The sequence below is a fragment of the Pezoporus wallicus genome, unplaced genomic scaffold, assembly GCF_028554395.1.
Source record: "Pezoporus wallicus isolate ANWC-B61680 ecotype Strahan unplaced genomic scaffold, APGP_CSIRO_Pwel_v1 contig_6978, whole genome shotgun sequence".
NCBI classification, from domain to species: domain Eukaryota; kingdom Metazoa; phylum Chordata; class Aves; order Psittaciformes; family Psittacidae; genus Pezoporus; species Pezoporus wallicus.
Window position 1 is genome coordinate 213,183 of NW_026637190.1, and position 17,369 is coordinate 230,551.

General features: G+C 42.7%; 1 protein-coding gene across 3 annotated transcripts in view; it reads left to right on the top strand.

Moving 5' to 3' along the window:
- USP6NL (USP6 N-terminal like) overlaps positions 1-17,369 on the top strand; it is a 117,463-nt gene that overhangs the window by 42,196 nt on the left and 57,898 nt on the right. For 2 of the 3 annotated variants that reach the window (XM_057403769.1, XM_057403765.1), the window contains 2 exons: positions 8,884-8,957; positions 10,811-10,893. Coding sequence is in view for 2 of the 3 variants with exons in the window: in XM_057403765.1 (XP_057259748.1) it covers positions 8,884-8,957; positions 10,811-10,893 (157 nt within the window). In the remaining variant the exon portion in view is untranslated. Of the gene's footprint in view, positions 1-2,714; positions 2,819-8,883; positions 8,958-10,810; positions 10,894-17,369 lie in introns of those variants that run through there. The other variant, XM_057403768.1, reaches the window with a different exon arrangement.

Genomic DNA, 17,369 nt, shown 5'->3' on the forward strand with positions numbered 1-17,369 from the left:
GAGTTCTTTCAGTGCTCTGTTAACTAATATATATTAGCAAGGCTGTGTTGTTAAAAATAGTCATAGACAGATTGCAATAACTGATGAATATTAGCAGAGTTCTTCTAAGTCCTTTACTCAGTTGCTGCTTAAAAGCAGGATCGTAAGAGTAGTTGATTTAAATTCTTTGCAGTATATATTGGACTCCTAAACTCTAATTTCATATTTTGACACAGGCTTCCTCTATGGAATATTGCTTAGCAGGGCTGCCTTGGTTTCCTTGCTCTTGCTTTGAGTCCTTTGGGGATCAGTTGAAAATTGCTTGGAGATAGTTTGTAGTAGGAGTTAATTCTACTGATTTCCAAAGTGACCCATTTCCACTGGTGACTGTGCAGTATCTCACAGGGGATGCTGCAGAATGCAAGTGTTCTGCTGTAGTGAAACTTGATTTCCATTGAGATGAGAAGTCAGTTGTGTTTCTTCAGGAAAGTTAAATCCTTACTTTCATATCTTCCACCTGTTACTCCTCATGTAGTAAAACTACAACTGGGTAGTTAGATGCCACTCTTCTGACGCACTACTCAGAAGAAATGCTTATTGTTAAGGAGAGAAAGAATGTGTGTGTTGCTGTTGGAATGTTTGGGTTTTTTGGTGCAAAGCGTAGTGGAACATAATGATTTTCATGAATAGTTTTTCTGCGTCTTTAGTTTTTTTTTCCTGCTTCTGAATAGATAATTTCCAAGCCAAAATCTTGCATTATCTGTCTGTAAGGCTTTACTTGAAAACACTCACAGAAGTAGATATGCTAAACCTGAAAGATGGAAGAAAAATATCAGTGTAATGTATCTCTTAGTTATTGCTGAATGTGCATGGTATATGTGATGAAAGAGTACCAGTGATGTTAAAGAGCGAGTTGTTTTTAGGTGCTGAAGGTATCTCTTGAGAGAGTTAACCTGGAACGAGTGCTCATGCTGTCATTGTGTGTGAGATCTTTTTGTCTTCCCCACAGATACGCTTTCAGGTAAGGACACAGCCAGTAGTTGGATTTACAAAACCAGTTCAGTAATTCCATCATGAGAAAAATGGAAGATGACTTTTGTGTAGCAGGAAGATTCCTGCTGTGTGCGTATGGATGTTGGCAGTAAGAAAATGCCTCTTCTGAAGTAAACATGTCTGGTGGTGGATATCACAGTAGCTCAGTGCAAACTCATAGTGAAGCCATAGACCAAACTACTGACACTTGGGGTTGGGTAGGCTCCATGGTCGCTAGTTAGTGGTAATGACCAAGGAGCTGCTGCCAGTTTCCAGGCTCAGGACTCTGCCAGGCAGTGTGAGGAGGAACATTAAAACAATTGAAAGAATTTCTTTTTCCATTCCCTGGGGGGAGAAAAAGAATAGTCCAACGCACTTGATCAGATCTCCTGTTCCTGGCATTCTAATGCTTTTCAGGATGCAAGGAAACCACAGAATGAGGTCAGCAGGGACCTATCATAATCATTTGGTCCAACTCCACTGCTCAAACAGGGTCACCTACAGCCAGTTGCCCTGGACCATGTCCACACAGCTTTTGAGTGTCTCCAAGGACGGAGACTCCACAAACCTCCCTGGGTGACCTGTGCCAGTGCTTGGTCACACTCACAGTAGCAAAGTGTTTCATGATGTTCAGAGGGAACCTCCAGAGTTTGAGTTCGTGCTCATGGCCTCTGGTCCTGTCACTGGGTACCACTGGGAAGAGCCTGGCTCCATCCTCTTCACACCCTCTGTTCAGGTATTTATATACAATGATAAGACCCCCCTGAGCCTTTTCTTCCCCAGGCTGAGCAGTCCCACTGATGGGCTTTCTGTTGGTAAAACAGAGCTGGAAAGAAAGACCTGGAAGCCCACACAAGGCTCCCAATGCTACTCTGGTAGCATGAGTGCTCTGATTTGCTTAGGTTAAGAAATGGAATTGGCTGGCTTTTGGCTGTAAGCATCACATAGGAGCTGATATTTTACTTAAGAGATCATGTGTAAGGACTAAAATCTGTGCAGGAGAATGGCCTGATGTGTATGTCCTTGAATATTGGGCATGGAGGTTTATTTTTTCAGGATGCAGATGAATTCTGCCAATATTAAATCTTGATTTTCTTTATACTTTCATCAACAAAAATGTTCTTTTCAACTCCTGACGTCCCAAATATTTCAGGTCTCCATGATACCCTGAATAATAAGGGAGTTTTAAACAGAAAACATGTAAAATCTTCATCCTGTAAGCAGAGAATGCTGCACAGTTGCAGAGAATGCCAAACAGTTACAGAGATTTAAAGTGTATTTTTTTAGCTACTTAATTCCATGGTTTATTAAGTAGTTACCAGAAACAGGGTACTTCAAGCCCCATTTTTGGGAAGTCCTTTGAATAGGGTGCTTTTCATGAAGCGCTTGGGTAAATCCCAGTCCGAATTCTTACCCCAGAGCATAACAGTGATGTGTCACAGGAGCCGTGTCCTCTGAGGCTGTTTGTTCAAGTCATCTTGTTTATTCTTAGCTGGAATGCAGGGCTGTGGGCTGTGGTGGAGGACACCAGCACGGGGCCTGCATGACACTTCTCGTTAACAAACAGCATCTTTGTTCCAGTATCTGCCGCTCATGTAACTGTAGAGGGGCAGTGTCTGGAAAAAGGAGGAGCCCGTGTCAAGTGGCTTGGTTCTGTGGAGCAAATGCTGTGAGAGGAGGAGGAGAGCTTTCCCTGTTTGTTTTTGATAAACTGATTCAGAATATGGTCTAGAAACACAGATTTACTTCATGAAGACTAAACCAGAGCTTTACAAGGACAGGGCAGAAATCTGCAATCTGAAGACTGGTAAAGTGCTGTATTATTTTATGTACTGGTCTTGAGCTGTTTGTTATGCGTTGTTTTATTTCTCTCTCCTTTCACATTAGTGATAACTGAGTTTTAAATACTTCAATAGTATTAAAGTAGGTAGTTATGTTTAATGATGGAAGAAATGTAGCTCAGCTTTTGGAAATACTGTTTTCCTGAGCAGATTTCCCTTGCTGAGTAAAATAGATTGATTTCTAAGTAACTATTTCACTTTAGGTTAAAAGTTCCTCTCTCTGCCTGAAGAGAAAAATAAAGTATAATAAATAATACTTAATCTTTTCTGTTCAGAGCAAGCTTAATATCTATGTGCAGGCATTTATCAAGGTTTTTCCTTTTGAACATTGTCTACCCACAACAAAATACTATTAGATGCACGTCATGGCTTTTATTTCATTGTTTGTGGGAATGGACTTGAAGGAAAATAAACAGCCTGAGTATTAAAGAGACTTTGATATGACCAGAGACTTAGCAAACGTTTTGTTTATTGCCCTGATATGTGCTTTGGATGTGTAGATGTGTAGCAGCTGGTGGTAGAGCCTGCAGACACACAGGAATTTGTGCCAGGGTAGTTCTTTGTGCAGTGGAATGTGTAATGTGCAAACAAGCAAGAATTTGAGTGAAGTAATGGAAAACAAATTGGCATGTTCAAGTCTCTGGGGTTTTAAACTGCTCCATAGCGTGAAGATGGGTCAAGGAACGAAAAAAGGGAGAAACCATTCCAGGATTTGGGATGAGATTGTGCAGGATGCTCTCAGCATTGCTGCTGGGGGTGTTGGTTAACAGCCACTGAACATGAGCAGCTAGTGCCCAGGTGGGCAAGAAGGCCAAGAGCATCCTGGCCTGTATCAGCACCAGTGTGGCAGCAGGGCAAAGGCAGTGATTGTGCCGCTGTGCTGGGCACTGGTGAGGCCGCACCTCGAATCCTGTGTTCAGCTCTGGGCCCCTCACTACAAGAGAGACATTGAGGTGCTGGAGCGGGGCCAGAGAAGGGCAGTGGAGCTGGTGCAGGGCCTGGAGCACAAGTGTGATGGGGAAGGGCTGAGGGACCTGGGGGGTTCAGTGTGGAGAAGAGAAGGTTCAGGGGGGACCTGATCGCTCCCTCCAACTGCCTGAGAGGAGGATGGAGCCAGGAGGGGCTGGGCTCTGCTCCTAAGGAGCAAGTGATAGAAAAAAGAGGAAATGGTCTCAAGGTGTACCAGGGGAGATTTAGACTGAATATTAGGAAATGTGTTTACCACAAGGCTTGTCAAGCACTGAACAGGCTGCCCAGGGAAGTGATGGAGTCACCATCCCTGGCAGTATTTAAAAAGATGTGTAGATGTGTCACTTAAGGACATTGTTTAGTGGCAGACATGCAGTGTTGATAGTTAGGCTTGATCTTAAAGGCCTTCTCCAACTTAAATGGTTCTGTTATTCTATTTAAATTTATTGCACATCTGTAAGAGGCAACTTACCTGCTGTCCTGTGTCAGCTGTGGGTTAAGAAGGATGTGGAGCTGTTGGAGTGAGTCCAGAGGAGGACAAGAAGGTGCTGCAAGGGCTGGAGCAGCTCTGCTCTGGAGCCAGGCTGAGAGAGCTGGGCTGGGGCAGCCTGGAGAAGAGAAGGCTCCTGAAGGGGAGACCTGAGAGCAGCTCCAGTGCCTAAAGGGGCTGCAGGAAAGCTGGAGAGGGGCTTGGGACAAGGGCCTGTAGGGACAGGCCAAGGGGAATGGCTTTAACCTGCCAGAGGGGAGACTGAGCTGAGCTCTTAGGCAGAAGCTCTTCCCTGTGAGGGTGCTGAGGCGCTGGCACAGGGTGCCCAGAGAAGCTGTGGCTGCCCCATCCCTGGCAGTGTTCAAGGGCAGGTTGGACACAGGGGCTTGGAGCAAGTGGAAGGTGTCCCTGCCCATGGAAGAGGTTGGAACTGAATGAGCTTTAAGCTCCTTCCAATGCAAACCAGTCTGGGATTCTATGATTTAAAAACATGGAGTTTTATTTTAAATGTGCATCTGATACATACAGAGATGAGCTAATTGTGGAGAGCAGAATAACACTCAGAATTCAGTTGGAAATCTTCTGCTACTCAGTCACACTGGCACCTCCAGATCACGTATTTCCTCTCTCAGAAGATAAGTACTGGGGCTGTTTAGGATTTTGTCCTTGCGTGCAAATAGTTTAATTTTTTACCTGTGTACTTAGATTTCTTACATACCACCACCACTTTCTGTTCCTGAAGAAATTGTGTCTTTCAGCTCCTAGAGAGTTGGTAAGGTAAGGAGAGACTGATAAGAGTGCTGAAGGAAGAGAGCATGTAGTGATGCTAGGCAGTGCTCTTCTCTCACTTTGTAGGGCTGACAGCAGTCCATCGGTGTCTAGTTTAGCAGCTTAAAATTAGGTTGTTGCAAAATGAACCAAATTCTAGTGCTATCCTCGAGTATCCTTTTGAAAGTTGAAATCCATCAGTCCACGAGTTAGCAGCCCCAACAAAACGAAGTAAGATAACCTGATTTAGAAGTGCAGCAGAAGAGCACTTAACTGGCTGTTATGTCAGTCCTCTTTCTTTTTTGTCCCTCATCACAGACTGGGACATTCTGTTCAGTTTTCTGACTGTGCCAATGCTTCAGTTCCTTTGCATGCTGCTTTTCTAAACTTACACATTTATAATACTCCTAAATGTAGGAAATAGGTTAACATGACAGGTGGTGAGGGGAAAACGCTCTCTGAGTGTTACATGTATCAGGCTAACTGTTCAGTAAGCTTTGTTCCTGGCCTTTCTCTCCAGATCTGGTTTCCCTTTCTCCAGAGGTAGGTGTGACACTGCTGCTTGTCAGGGTTGTAAGCACTCTTGTTGTACCTTGCAAGCCTGATTTTTGGAGGGGGCTGAAATGCAGTGTTTTAAGAAGCCACGTCTCACCCAACCTATAGCTGTATCTGCGGTTGCCCTGGCCCAGGCACAGGATCTTACACTTCACTTTGTTGAACTTCATGAGGTTGGCATTGGCCGTTATTTCACATCTTTAACTGCTTTCAGTTATATAAGACTTACTGAATAAAACTGGTGAGACTTCAGAATACCAGTTACCTGTCTTCAGTTTCCTAGTGATGTACTTTTGTGCCTAGGAAGGTATTTCATGAAGAATTGTTTTTGTTCCCATATTTAGCTTGTACTTCATCAGGAATCATTGTGCAATTCCTAACTTGGGGATATTTAAATAACTCCTCTTAGAAGATTAAAAAAATCACATTTTATGCTTATCTCTCAAAATATAACCTCTCGTCCCCAACTTGAGCTGTTCTCTGGGTTTTCAGTATGGATGGATTAACGTAACATTAAACTATCTTAGCGCAGCAAGAAGTTTAAGATGATTCTGGCAGGAAGTCAAGAGGATTATTTGCAAGGCAATGAATATGATAATTTCCCCACTAAATGTAATTGAATTGTCGTGAGGCACAGAACATGCCAAAGTTTGATTCCTATGGTACTCGTGCAGAAGAGAGGAAGGTAAGCCCTGGCCATGCTTTCAACCTTAATAATTCTTTTAAGCAAAGGTTAAACTTTGCTTCAGCTGCTGCCACTTACCACATGTGTGTTGTTGAAGAGCTGTGCATGTATCAACCGCTGTGTTACAATATTGACTCCTTATTATTCAGCCACACTCTTTTTCAGATCAAATCTTACATCTCCTTTACTGGGAAAGTCATAATAGAATTCTATTCCCCCTTTCTCCAAGCCCAGCAGCAGTGGTGCTTTAAACAAGTAAACGTTTCCATCACAACTGTCCATTGGCAAAGAGATCATTAGGGTTGCTCAGTACTTGAGTTCTCTGCAGGAACATCAGCTTTCTAAGCAAGCATGAAGTTTACTTTTGAAAACCCTATGATTTGCCTTTTATAAAGATACATTTTAAGCACTTTGTGTCTTACAAAAGAAAACGCGATTTATTTTTATTATGGTTTCTTTACCTTCTCACTTTGAAAGTAGTACTTGGCTTTGTCTACTGCTTCATGTCAGTGTAGATTTGGTAGCTTTAGTGGACCTCGTTGGTTTAGTGGGCATTGTGTGGCAGCTAGTAAAGGATAACCCCCAGGTTATTATAGCTGTGTTGGGGAATATGTAGTGCTTGAATGCACTCAGAGTAGAGTTCAGTGTCTGCCCTTGTGTGGTGACAATGCTGGGGAAGGTTCTAGAAGGATGATGTCGTTGGTATATGAGTTGTGTGTCAATGTTCATGTAGGTATCTGGGGTAACAGAGTCCTGCAGTTGCTATGAAACCATGTCACAATAAGCCAAACTGCTTTGTGCATTGCAGTCCTCTTTAGGCTTCTGAATAAAGGTGGATCCAGCACTGGAAGGAGCAGGAGGAACAAGTGCACTGCTTGGACAACACCAAAGGCTGAGCTACCCAAAATGAGCCTATTTACCTCTTACCGGGAGGGCATTACTTGTCAGTGATGTGGCACAGAGATGTGGGGGTTCCAAACAAAGCAAATGGAGTTAAAGGTTGTTTTTTACCTCCCTTGAGTAACTGTGTCAATACCTCTGTGTTGGTTCTGGTGCACATGGGGGGAAAAAGGACAGAGCTTGATGTCTTCACTAATAAATGGGAGTGATATGATTGCCAGATATTGGTGACAGGCAGAAGGGGCCAGAATGAGGATAACTGAGGGTAACTTCTGGACATCATAAGTGGAAGCTCTGAAGCAGCTGTCAGACGTACAGTTTGGGGAAGCTTGGGAAAAGCATCACTGGTGTTTGTGTCTGCTATGGGGCATCCTGCTCAGCTTCAGGTGGAAAGATAGACCACGCTCAGTGTCTGAGAGCTTAGAAGGCCCCCTTGGCACAACTTCTTGTCTAAATATTGAGAAATCTGTAGATAAATTTTATTAAAGAAATAGTGGGTTTCAACAAATGTGTTAACAAAATCATATGATAGAGAACAGTAATTTCTGATTTGTTTTTCTATGTCATGGCCCAGATGGTGGATACATACAATTCTTGAAGTTCATTATGTTGCCATGAACTGAATAGTGACAAAAAAAACATATGCCTTGAGTTTTTTTTATAACAGTGTGTGCTTGAAAACTGTTTCAAACCTTTTTGAAGCTTTACTTTATCTGGAGTTTGTTGCTTTTTAATAATGGAAACCAATGAACTCTTTCACAATCTTACCATTGATTAAAACTGATGTTCCTCATTGTTTTAAAATCATCACATTTGGGATGTTGAAGTTGAATATGTATGTTGTTGAATATGCAAAGCAGCATCTTTCTTATTTTTGCTTTCTTGGTGCCTTCTTTACATTCCTGTCCATGTCCTAGAGATGGTTTCTGCTAAGGGAACAAAGCTGAAGAACTGAATTCAGTTACACACTCAGCCTGCTTCACCTCCTCTCCATCAAACCAGATTTATCTGTGCTTTAAGTCCCCCGCTGTAGTAAAATCCACTGCAGTGCACTGATGTCCAGTGTGTACCCACATACCCATTTATTCCTGCCTATTGAGCTTCCTTTTGTCATATCCTTACACTTACTCCAGCTCTGGGTTACCCAGGTTGCAGTTCCAGTCTAATACCAATGTACTTCCCTGCTTCCTGAGAAGTCAGTCTCAGGCATTTTCTCAGCTGAAGTCATACGGTATTTTTTCAGCATTCAACAGTATTTAACTCCTCTCTACAAGTCCTGTAAATAGTTCACACTTTAACCACTAGTGTATGTTTTGCCTTTCTTTGCCTGTGTGAACGTTTGTGGAACTGGCCGCTGGTAGCTTTTACCATGGTCTTCAGCCTTTCAGTTAGTGGGTTGTGGAGTATTATTTTTAAAAGACTTTTGCTTTGGTGGAAAACCGGGACCATTCTAACTGAGCAGCTCGGACACCATCCAATAATTGTGTTTTGCTCTGAACGGCACTCAAGACATGAACCGAGGTCACATTTTGCTTCGATACAATTGTTTTATTGGCATTTTTCCATCCAAGTAGGCTCTCTGAAGATGATTTTCCAGATCATTAGCTGCAGTTCTTTGCTCTCAAGGGAGAGAATCTGAACAGCATCATCTGAATTCTCCACAGGTGCAGGTGCCGAGCAGGATGCTGCTATCAGACTTGCCCAAGAACGAGCAGAGATAGTTGCCAAGTATGACAGAGTAAGTGAACTTGATAATAATATTAAAGATAGCTTATAATTAGTGTTAGTAATATGTCTGTTTCAAAAATGAATAATGATTCCTGCTAGCTTTTGTTTAAAATACACTGTGTAGTACTGATCTGATGGTTTTGTGATACATTGCCTTCTGGATGAATTAAGTTTTCCATCCATGGGGGACATTCTGGATAAGGACTGAATCAACTCATTTTTCAGGTGCATGGCAAGTTGCTGTGGGGCTATTTTAAGGTATTGTAATGTATTAGATGTAATGAAATTGGGGTGTTTGGGGATGCTCAGTAGATCTATGAGATCTGAGGTACTCTAATTTTTATTACATTTGTGGTTATGGTAATGGAAACAGTTAAATCATTACAGAGAACTTGAAAGATGAGTGAACTGCATTGTTTGTCAGATTACTGTAAGGAATTGAAGAAATACCCCAGGTATCCTTTTTCTTGAGCCATTTGCCAAGTAAGAGCGCAGAACAGAGTATGCCTGGAATGCTTACTCTATGTTCACATATTCTTGGAACACTTACGGACTTCATAAGTGTCGCTGGAGTACTGAGCATTAGGCTTCTAAGTTGAGTTCATAAAATGTTTTACATGCTACACGTAGTAGTGCTTTGCACAATGTGCACTTAAGGGAGTGACTCTGGGTTTTTAATAACCACAACTGTGGTGCGTTGACCCTAGCAGGACGTCAGGTGCCCACCAAAGCCACTCTGTCACTCCCATCCTCTACTTGACAGGGGAGAGAAAATACAACAAAAGGTTCATGGGTTGAGATAAGGACAAGGAGAGATCACTCAGTAATTACCATCATGGGAAAACCAGACTTAAATTGGGGGAATTAGTTTATTATCAATCAAATCAGAGTAGGGTAAGGAGAAATAAAACCACTTCTTTTTTCTTGGGCTTAACTCACTTGGAGTTCTCTCTCCTCCCTTCGAGCAGCACAGGGAGATGGGGAATGGGGGTTGTGATCAATTCCATCACATGTTGTTTCTTCTGCTTCTTCCTCCTCAGGGGAGGACTCCTCACACTCTTCCCCTGCTCCAGCGTGGGGTCCCTCCCACGGAAGGCAGTCCTCCATGAACTTCTCCAACATGAGTCCTTCCCATGGGCTGCAGTTCTTCACGAACTGCTCCAGTGTGGGTCCCTTCCATGGGTGCACTCTTTCAGGAGCAAACTGCTCCAGTGTGGGTCCCCCATGGGGTCACCAGTCGTGCCAGCAAACCTGCTCCATCCTGGGCTCCTCTCTCCACAGGGCCACAGGCTGGCGCTGGCTCTATTGGACATGGGGGAAGCTTCTAGCAGCTTCTCACAAAAACCACCCCTATAGCCCCCTGCTCTCAGACCTTGCCACACAAACCCAATACATTTTGTGGTTTGACTGGTGGCTTCTCTTCATACTCCATAACCTATGTGTAGCCCATACCAGAAGAAATTATAGCTGAAAGTCTATTTCTGCAAGTCTTATGAAAACTGGTAATTGGAGTAGACAGAGGAACATGAGTGAATGCTTCATTGAGGGAAAACTCAGTGCTGCGTTCTGTCTGACAGCTGCTGGAGCTCAGCATGGGCTTTAGTGGTTGAAACTTACTCTGTGTAAAGCAGTGACCAAAAGAGATTTCCTCTGATGAAAATACCCTTCATAGGGGCTGGGGGAGGGTTTGCTACTCTCCTTTTTCTTGCTTGGTCAGTTTAGGACTAGTGTTCTCCTCCCCTTCCTCTATCCTACTACAAGTGCGTCCCAAAGATTAGTCTTTGAGTGGTTGAATCATCTGTTTTTTAGCTTACTGTGTCATAAAACTCATTTTGGGTCTTTTTTGTTTCCCTTTCCCTCTAGGGCCGGGAGGGTGCGCAGATTGAGCCATGGGAAGATGCTAACTATCGTCTCTACAAAGTCATAGATAGATTTGGGTTTCTACAGTAAGTAGCAAGCTTGGAAAGAAAATAAGATTAAGAATTTGCTACTATTATTATTTATACTTTTTAGTGTGTCAGTGGTTTCGAGTATTTTATTTGGGAATGAAAATTGATAGTCTACAAGAAATCTATTTAAAGCTGAATTGGGTTGCAGAAAAATTCTTATTTCAAGTAAATGTGTTAGAGACAAAGTTGAAGTTATTGGAAGGAGTTTTAAAATTTTGTTATAATATTGATTTTTAAAAAAAAAATCCCATCGCATTTAAGGTTACTTAATGGTTGTATGTGAAGAATTGTGCATCCCAGTCCTTAAAAGCTAAATATCGTTTAACTTCATGTGCTTAGTAGCCTTACTGAAGTCTCTGCTGACTGGGGACCTAATGCTGTATCTTAGTCAGAAAATGCTAGAATGAAGATCCAGACCGTGTGGGTACCTCCTTTCTAACAAATGATCTCTGTCTCTGGCAAATAGAAGATGAGAGTATTAGATAGTATTAGGACTGTTGAGGTTGGCAGATGTAAATATCCAACTGGCAGGAACTGAATGCAAGCTGACTTGCTACTTTTGGTAATATCTACTCTATGTTCTCCACCATTCTTCAGCATTGGTGTTTGAATACATGAAGGGCAGTTAAAATGCAGGAAAATCAGCAGTGAGTGGAAAACTTAGTAATAACGATGTACTTTTACAGTAATGGGGGAGAGGGGAGAGAGTGTGTGTGTTTTTGGGGGATCCCCTTCTGTGCTGTTACTGTTTTTATAAGCTGTCAGTTAAACCAGTCTTTACCTGTAGACAGCCTTTGCTTTATCACAGTGAGTTAATTTGGTGTGTGACCTCCAAACATTCTGTTTCACACAGAGAGGTCTTTGTATTGGTAATCTACAGCTGCAGTGCCACGTGTCTGGTGTAGCTGCAGTTGCAGGGATGCTTCATGGAGAGTGGATGTCAGAAGAACTGCATGTGCAAAAGTAATTGAAGCCACTCTTAAGTTCAGCACTGACTTCAGTGGAAATTGAATCAGGCCTTCAGATTTGCAAGTGGAGTTATTGATTTTGGTATCCTTATGAACTCAACTTTTCCTTATGATATTTGCCTTTTTATATCTTAGGCATGGAAGAATATTATTCATGTCTGCTCCAGTTGCTGCTGCAGTCAGTTTTCAGGAGTCTCACATTTCATGGCTCCAGTGCTGTGATATATTTGAGATGCGGTTATGGAGTTATGCTGAATGGCAAACTGATGTGTACCTGTTTCCCTGCTGCTCTTGCTGTAACTTCAAGCTCCAGTGGGCATCTGCAGTTGTTCTTGTGATGGGACAGGATAGATGGACATTAATTGTTAGACTACTTCCTCCCTAGTAATGTCTCTAGTCACCAGTGCAGAAATTCTCCCTCTAGTCAACTTCAGGGGATGAAATTTGAGAGATTAATTATACTCTGTCTCTTCATTAATTGTATATTTGTTGTTCCTGTGCTAATTGATGTCTTTTCCTAAGTCAGATTTCACCTGAGACTACCATCAAGACTGCTTTGTGATTCTTTAAAGCAAATTCATTGCAACTGATGCTTTTATTTTCCTGAGAAATAAAACCTCTCCTAATAGGAGCTCTATAATTAGAATAAGCATATCAACTGTCTTTCTCCGAGAAGACAATTTATATTGCACTGTAGATATTCACTATGGTCTGGGTTCATGTACACTGCAGTGCTGAATGTGTGCAATCTGCTGTTTATGAAAGAAACTCCTGTTCTTCTGAGACTTTGAAACTAAGGTGTGGTGTACCAAAAGCCTCAAACGTTATCATCCGGGAGAGCTGTAATTCCCCACAACCCGTGTGTCAGGTGCTTACAGTGTAAGTTAACAAACAGACTGATGCACATGGAGAATCTGGGGGCTGCATCAAACTTGAGATCTGTAATAATTTGTAATCTTGTTTACACTAACATCTTAAAATATAAGTAGCTGGAAATGGTCTTTTGTATCAGAATGCTGTTGGATGTGGGGAACCTGATGGAAAATTAGGGCCTGTTTTCTCAAGTACATTAGGCCTTGATTAGTGTCAGTAGTTTATAAGCTTCTTTCTCCTTGGTTGTGTCCCATCTGCAGCTTTCCTGGGCTCTGTGTAGGTACATTCAGTTGGTTCAGTTGGTTGCTGATAGGGTAGAGAAGATAAGTTTGATGGGATGAAGCACTCAAGCTGCTTGTGTAGCTTGCCACTGAAGACAAAGAGTAGTTTTGGTCTAGATCTACTATTCTTCTGGTGTCCCAGTGTCCTTATTTATGTGCCCAACTGAGAATCAGTGAACTGGGGGAACCTGAAGATGTGCTCTTACTGTCTTCCTGCCATTCCAATAGAAGTGGGTAAAGCTGTTTAGGTTTTTCCTCTGAGAGCATACTGAGTAGCAGAGGGAAGGTGCCTTTCTATGGACCGATATAGAAATTGCTAGTGGTTGGAAATAGGACATTTCTCTTCAGGTGAAATATCTCGCCTTAAGGGTAACCGTCATTCAAGACCAGCAGGTGAAATATGTGGCAACTTTGGTCAATTCTAATTCTTGTACTATTTATTGTCTGTAATAGTTAGGATCATCTTTACCTAGCACTGTCTGAAATTTTTAATAGCTGCTGCCTTAAGAACACAATTTCTTCACTGTAGTGCTTTTATTTTGCAAGTATGTCAATGAATGTGGAAGTTCTGGTTGACTTTGGATATTAAAAGGAAATTGGTGTGTGGATGGCTTATTAAAATAGCTATTTAAAACCAAGCTGAGTTAATACCTAGTGAATTTAGAGAACAAGAAAATAAGTTCAGTGAGAATTACCACAGCATTATAACAATGAGAGTTACTTGAAATGAATAAAGGGAAGTTGGATATGAGGAGGAGGTTCCAGCAAACATGCTAAGCTGTGAAATAGCACCATGGGGAGCTGTCTGTCTCTTGAGATGCTGAAGACAAGATTATACGAAATAAAATGCGCCTATGAGAAGTTCTGTCAGTGGGACTAAATTCTAATGGGTACGTTTTCAGTAGAGTAGCTCATCAGCTGTATTTGAGAGGCATGCATGAACCAGAATGAGTTAAAATCTCATTACTGGCTGAAATGTGGAAAGCTTGGCCTTAGCAATTACTGGTTTTGAGAGGCTGTAAGGAAGTGGTGGTCGTCATGGTTTGTTTAAGCCATATGGTGTTGTGGGCAAACCAATCTCAACATGGGGAATTTTTACATAATTCAGTTTATTGCCAAATAACACAATATTCTGATTGCTGATTTGGATACAGCGACACCCCAAAGCATCAAGTGTTAATGGACACCTAGGGGGAATACCTCTCTCCCCTCTGCCTCCAGGACAAACTTCCTTTGCTTTTTGCTGTGGGTCACCCTTGGCTCACCCCAGTTTCTTTGGTGAGGCAACAGGCAGTGCAGGGGTCAAGGTCTTGTATGAAAGGGCTTCTTCCTGCTTTTCCTGGTTTCTTACTTGTTCTGGTCTGCTGCTGCTTATGTCTTTCTGGTGCCCCAGCCTGGATCTCATCTGGGCTGCAGACCCCTTGGAGTCTCTTCTGCTTCTCCCCACATCTCTCCATTTCACCTGCATCTAGCAGCTGCCATGCATTTAGAGTTATGTTTTTAGTAGAGACATCATGGGTTCCTCCAACTAACTGAGGCTTTGGCACATGTTGGGTTGGTTGCAGCTGTTTTGGGCCTGGCTGGAGCAGCCATGACTGGCACAGGGCAGGTCATGGCTCTGTCCCACAAAGGTTATTATGTGAATTTCTTCTAATACCTAATCTAAATCTCCCCTCTTTCATCTTAAAGCCATTCCCCTTGTCCTATCCCTAAGACCTCGGTACAAAGTCCCTCTCAAGCTTTCTTTTTGGCCCCTTTAGGTACTGCTCTGAGGTCTCCCTGGAGCCTTCTCTTCTCCAGGCTAACCCAGCCCAGCTCTCTCAGCCTGTCTCCAGATCAGAGCTGCTCCAGCCTTTGCAGCATCTCCATGGCCTTTCTTTGGACTCTCTCCAACAGGTCCATGTTTTTCTTACATTGTTGCCCCCTGAGCTGAATGTGGTGCTTTCAGTGCACTGTTTTCCAAGGGGAAAAAGGGCCATTTCAGAGTCTCAGAGGTCCTGAATGACTCTGAGGGGACAGATCAGTTCTGAGAGCCATGTTTTGGATGCTGATGTGCCTCCTTGTACCTGAGATTGTGCTGTCTGTGTGCCACCTGGTCCCACCTGATGGCTGTTCATGCTTTCCAGTGCAGGACTTCCAACCCTGTTCTTCTGATCTCAATTTGTAAAGCAGTACAAGGCAGGTGAAGTAGCACTGAGTCATCTCGGTGCCATCTCGTACAGTATTAATTCCATTAGTGTTGTTCTTCTTAATTGATGCAGGCTTGTTTCTGTCAAATGCTGTTGGTCTTCCTCAGAGTCACCACATGGAATAATGGCTATTAAAATGTTACTCTTCACTTACGTTTATGTAGGTGTAACCCATGTCAGGGAGCTCTTAGTCTCATCTTAGTCATGACCACAGGAGTCTTGAGAGAGCAGCAGCTCAGTATTTCTTCCAGTGCATTGTGCTTACCTGTAATCCTAAAAATGTTTGTTTTCCTCTTAAAATGAGGCAGCAACATCTCTACTCACAACTTTCAGGCATGGTCCTTATTTAATACAGCTTATTTTCCAGTAAAAAAACCTGATTTCACATTATAGTGTAAGAATACTGAAGAATGCGGCTGATGTGCAAATACACTTTTTAAAAGGAACAGATTTTCCCTCCAGAAAATCCAGCACCAGTGTCTGTATACACAGTGTGATAGTGTTTTGGTAACTCCATGCTTGAAACTGCACCTGTTGAATAGTTTGTTCTATACCTGCAGTTGGTGGAGGTCCAGCAGGCCATCCCTGGGGACCACTGCAGCACTCAAATAAGCCTTAGTCTATCACAGATGACTTTTTCAATCAAGTATTTTAGGAATGAGCAAGTGCCTCAGATCACTTCAGATAGTCATAACAAAAACTGTTTCAGCTGTTTTGGAAAGGAAAAAGATGGAATGTAGTTGGTACCCTCCTCCCCCAGAAAACCAAACACTGCACCCCACAAGCAGTTTCTTTGTGTCACATCTTGTTGTAAATTGTCCCATAGATGTTCTTAATCTCTGCACTGTGGACTGTTCTTTTGTAGAAACTTTGTAGATTCTTCTGTTTGCAGTTTTTCTGGCAACAGCCCTTGATAAGGGAATAACTTCAGGGAAACAACCTAAGGGAACTGGAATGTCTTGAAGCTCGTAGGAGACATTCCAGCAATGCCTTGGGATCTGGGATTTCCCCCTTCCCCCTCCTTAAATTCTTTAGCTGATTTAATACTGCTTTGGGATGGTTAAAAAAAGCTACTAGAATTATCCATTATTCCTGGGTCGTGGCAAGTTCCCTACTACTCCTAGTAAAGTAATAAAAGTTGGGTTTTTTTTTTAGCCTACGTTTTAAATAATAATATCTGTATCAATTTGTCTATTTAGAAGTGACACTCATGAATCGTTAGTTAGAAAATTATTGAAGGTCTTAATAAGAGAAAAGAATAAATCCAAATGACAGTAAATATTTTGTAAATAAATAACATAATTGAAGCACATATTTAAAGATACGTTTTCATGACTGTATCCTTGTATTTGTCAGAGGGCTGGAGCAGCTCTGCTCTGGAGCCAGGCTGAGAGCTGGGCTGGTTCAGCCTGGAGAAGAGAAGGCTCCTGAAGGGGAGACCTGAGAGCAGCTCCAGTGCCTAAAGGGGCTGCAGGAAAGCTGGAGAGGGGCTTGGGACAAGGGCCTGTAGGGACAGGCCAAGGGGAATGGCTTTAACCTGCCAGAGGGGAGACTGAGCTGAGCTCTTAGGCAGAAGCTCTTCCCTGTGAGGGTGCTGAGGCGCTGGCCCAGGGTGCCCAGAGAAGCTGTGGCTGCCCCATCCCTGGCAGTGTTCAAGGGCAGGTTGGACACAGGGGCTTGGAGCAAGCTGCTCTAGTGGAAGGTGGCCAGGGGCTGGAACTGGATGCTTTATTCCTTCTCCTCCCTTCCATATAATATTAAGGTTGAATGGCCACAAGAGCATTGGCTGATGGAGGTTTGCAAACCAGCCTAAACTTTGTACGTGTTTCTGAACTAGGGCAGAAGCTGGAAGCAGCATTTTGCAACTCCAAAGGTCAACACCAGTTGCATGTTTAAAGAGCTGAGCCTCTTTCAGCACCAGGGCAAAAGTCATCAGGATAAGCCCCGTGGCCTCATTGTCTTCCTAGGGTGGCGCAGAAAGCTAGCAGTTAATGTAAATATCATAATAATTTAAAATAGATGAAATTTAAATGATAAAGCTAATCCAGACATCTAAAAGGTGTCTTGCTTTACTGAAGTCTCCACACCAGTGTGCTCCAGTTCAGTGTACTGCCAGGTTCTGTGCTGCTTTGTACTGAAATCTCTAAGTCATTTCCTGTTGA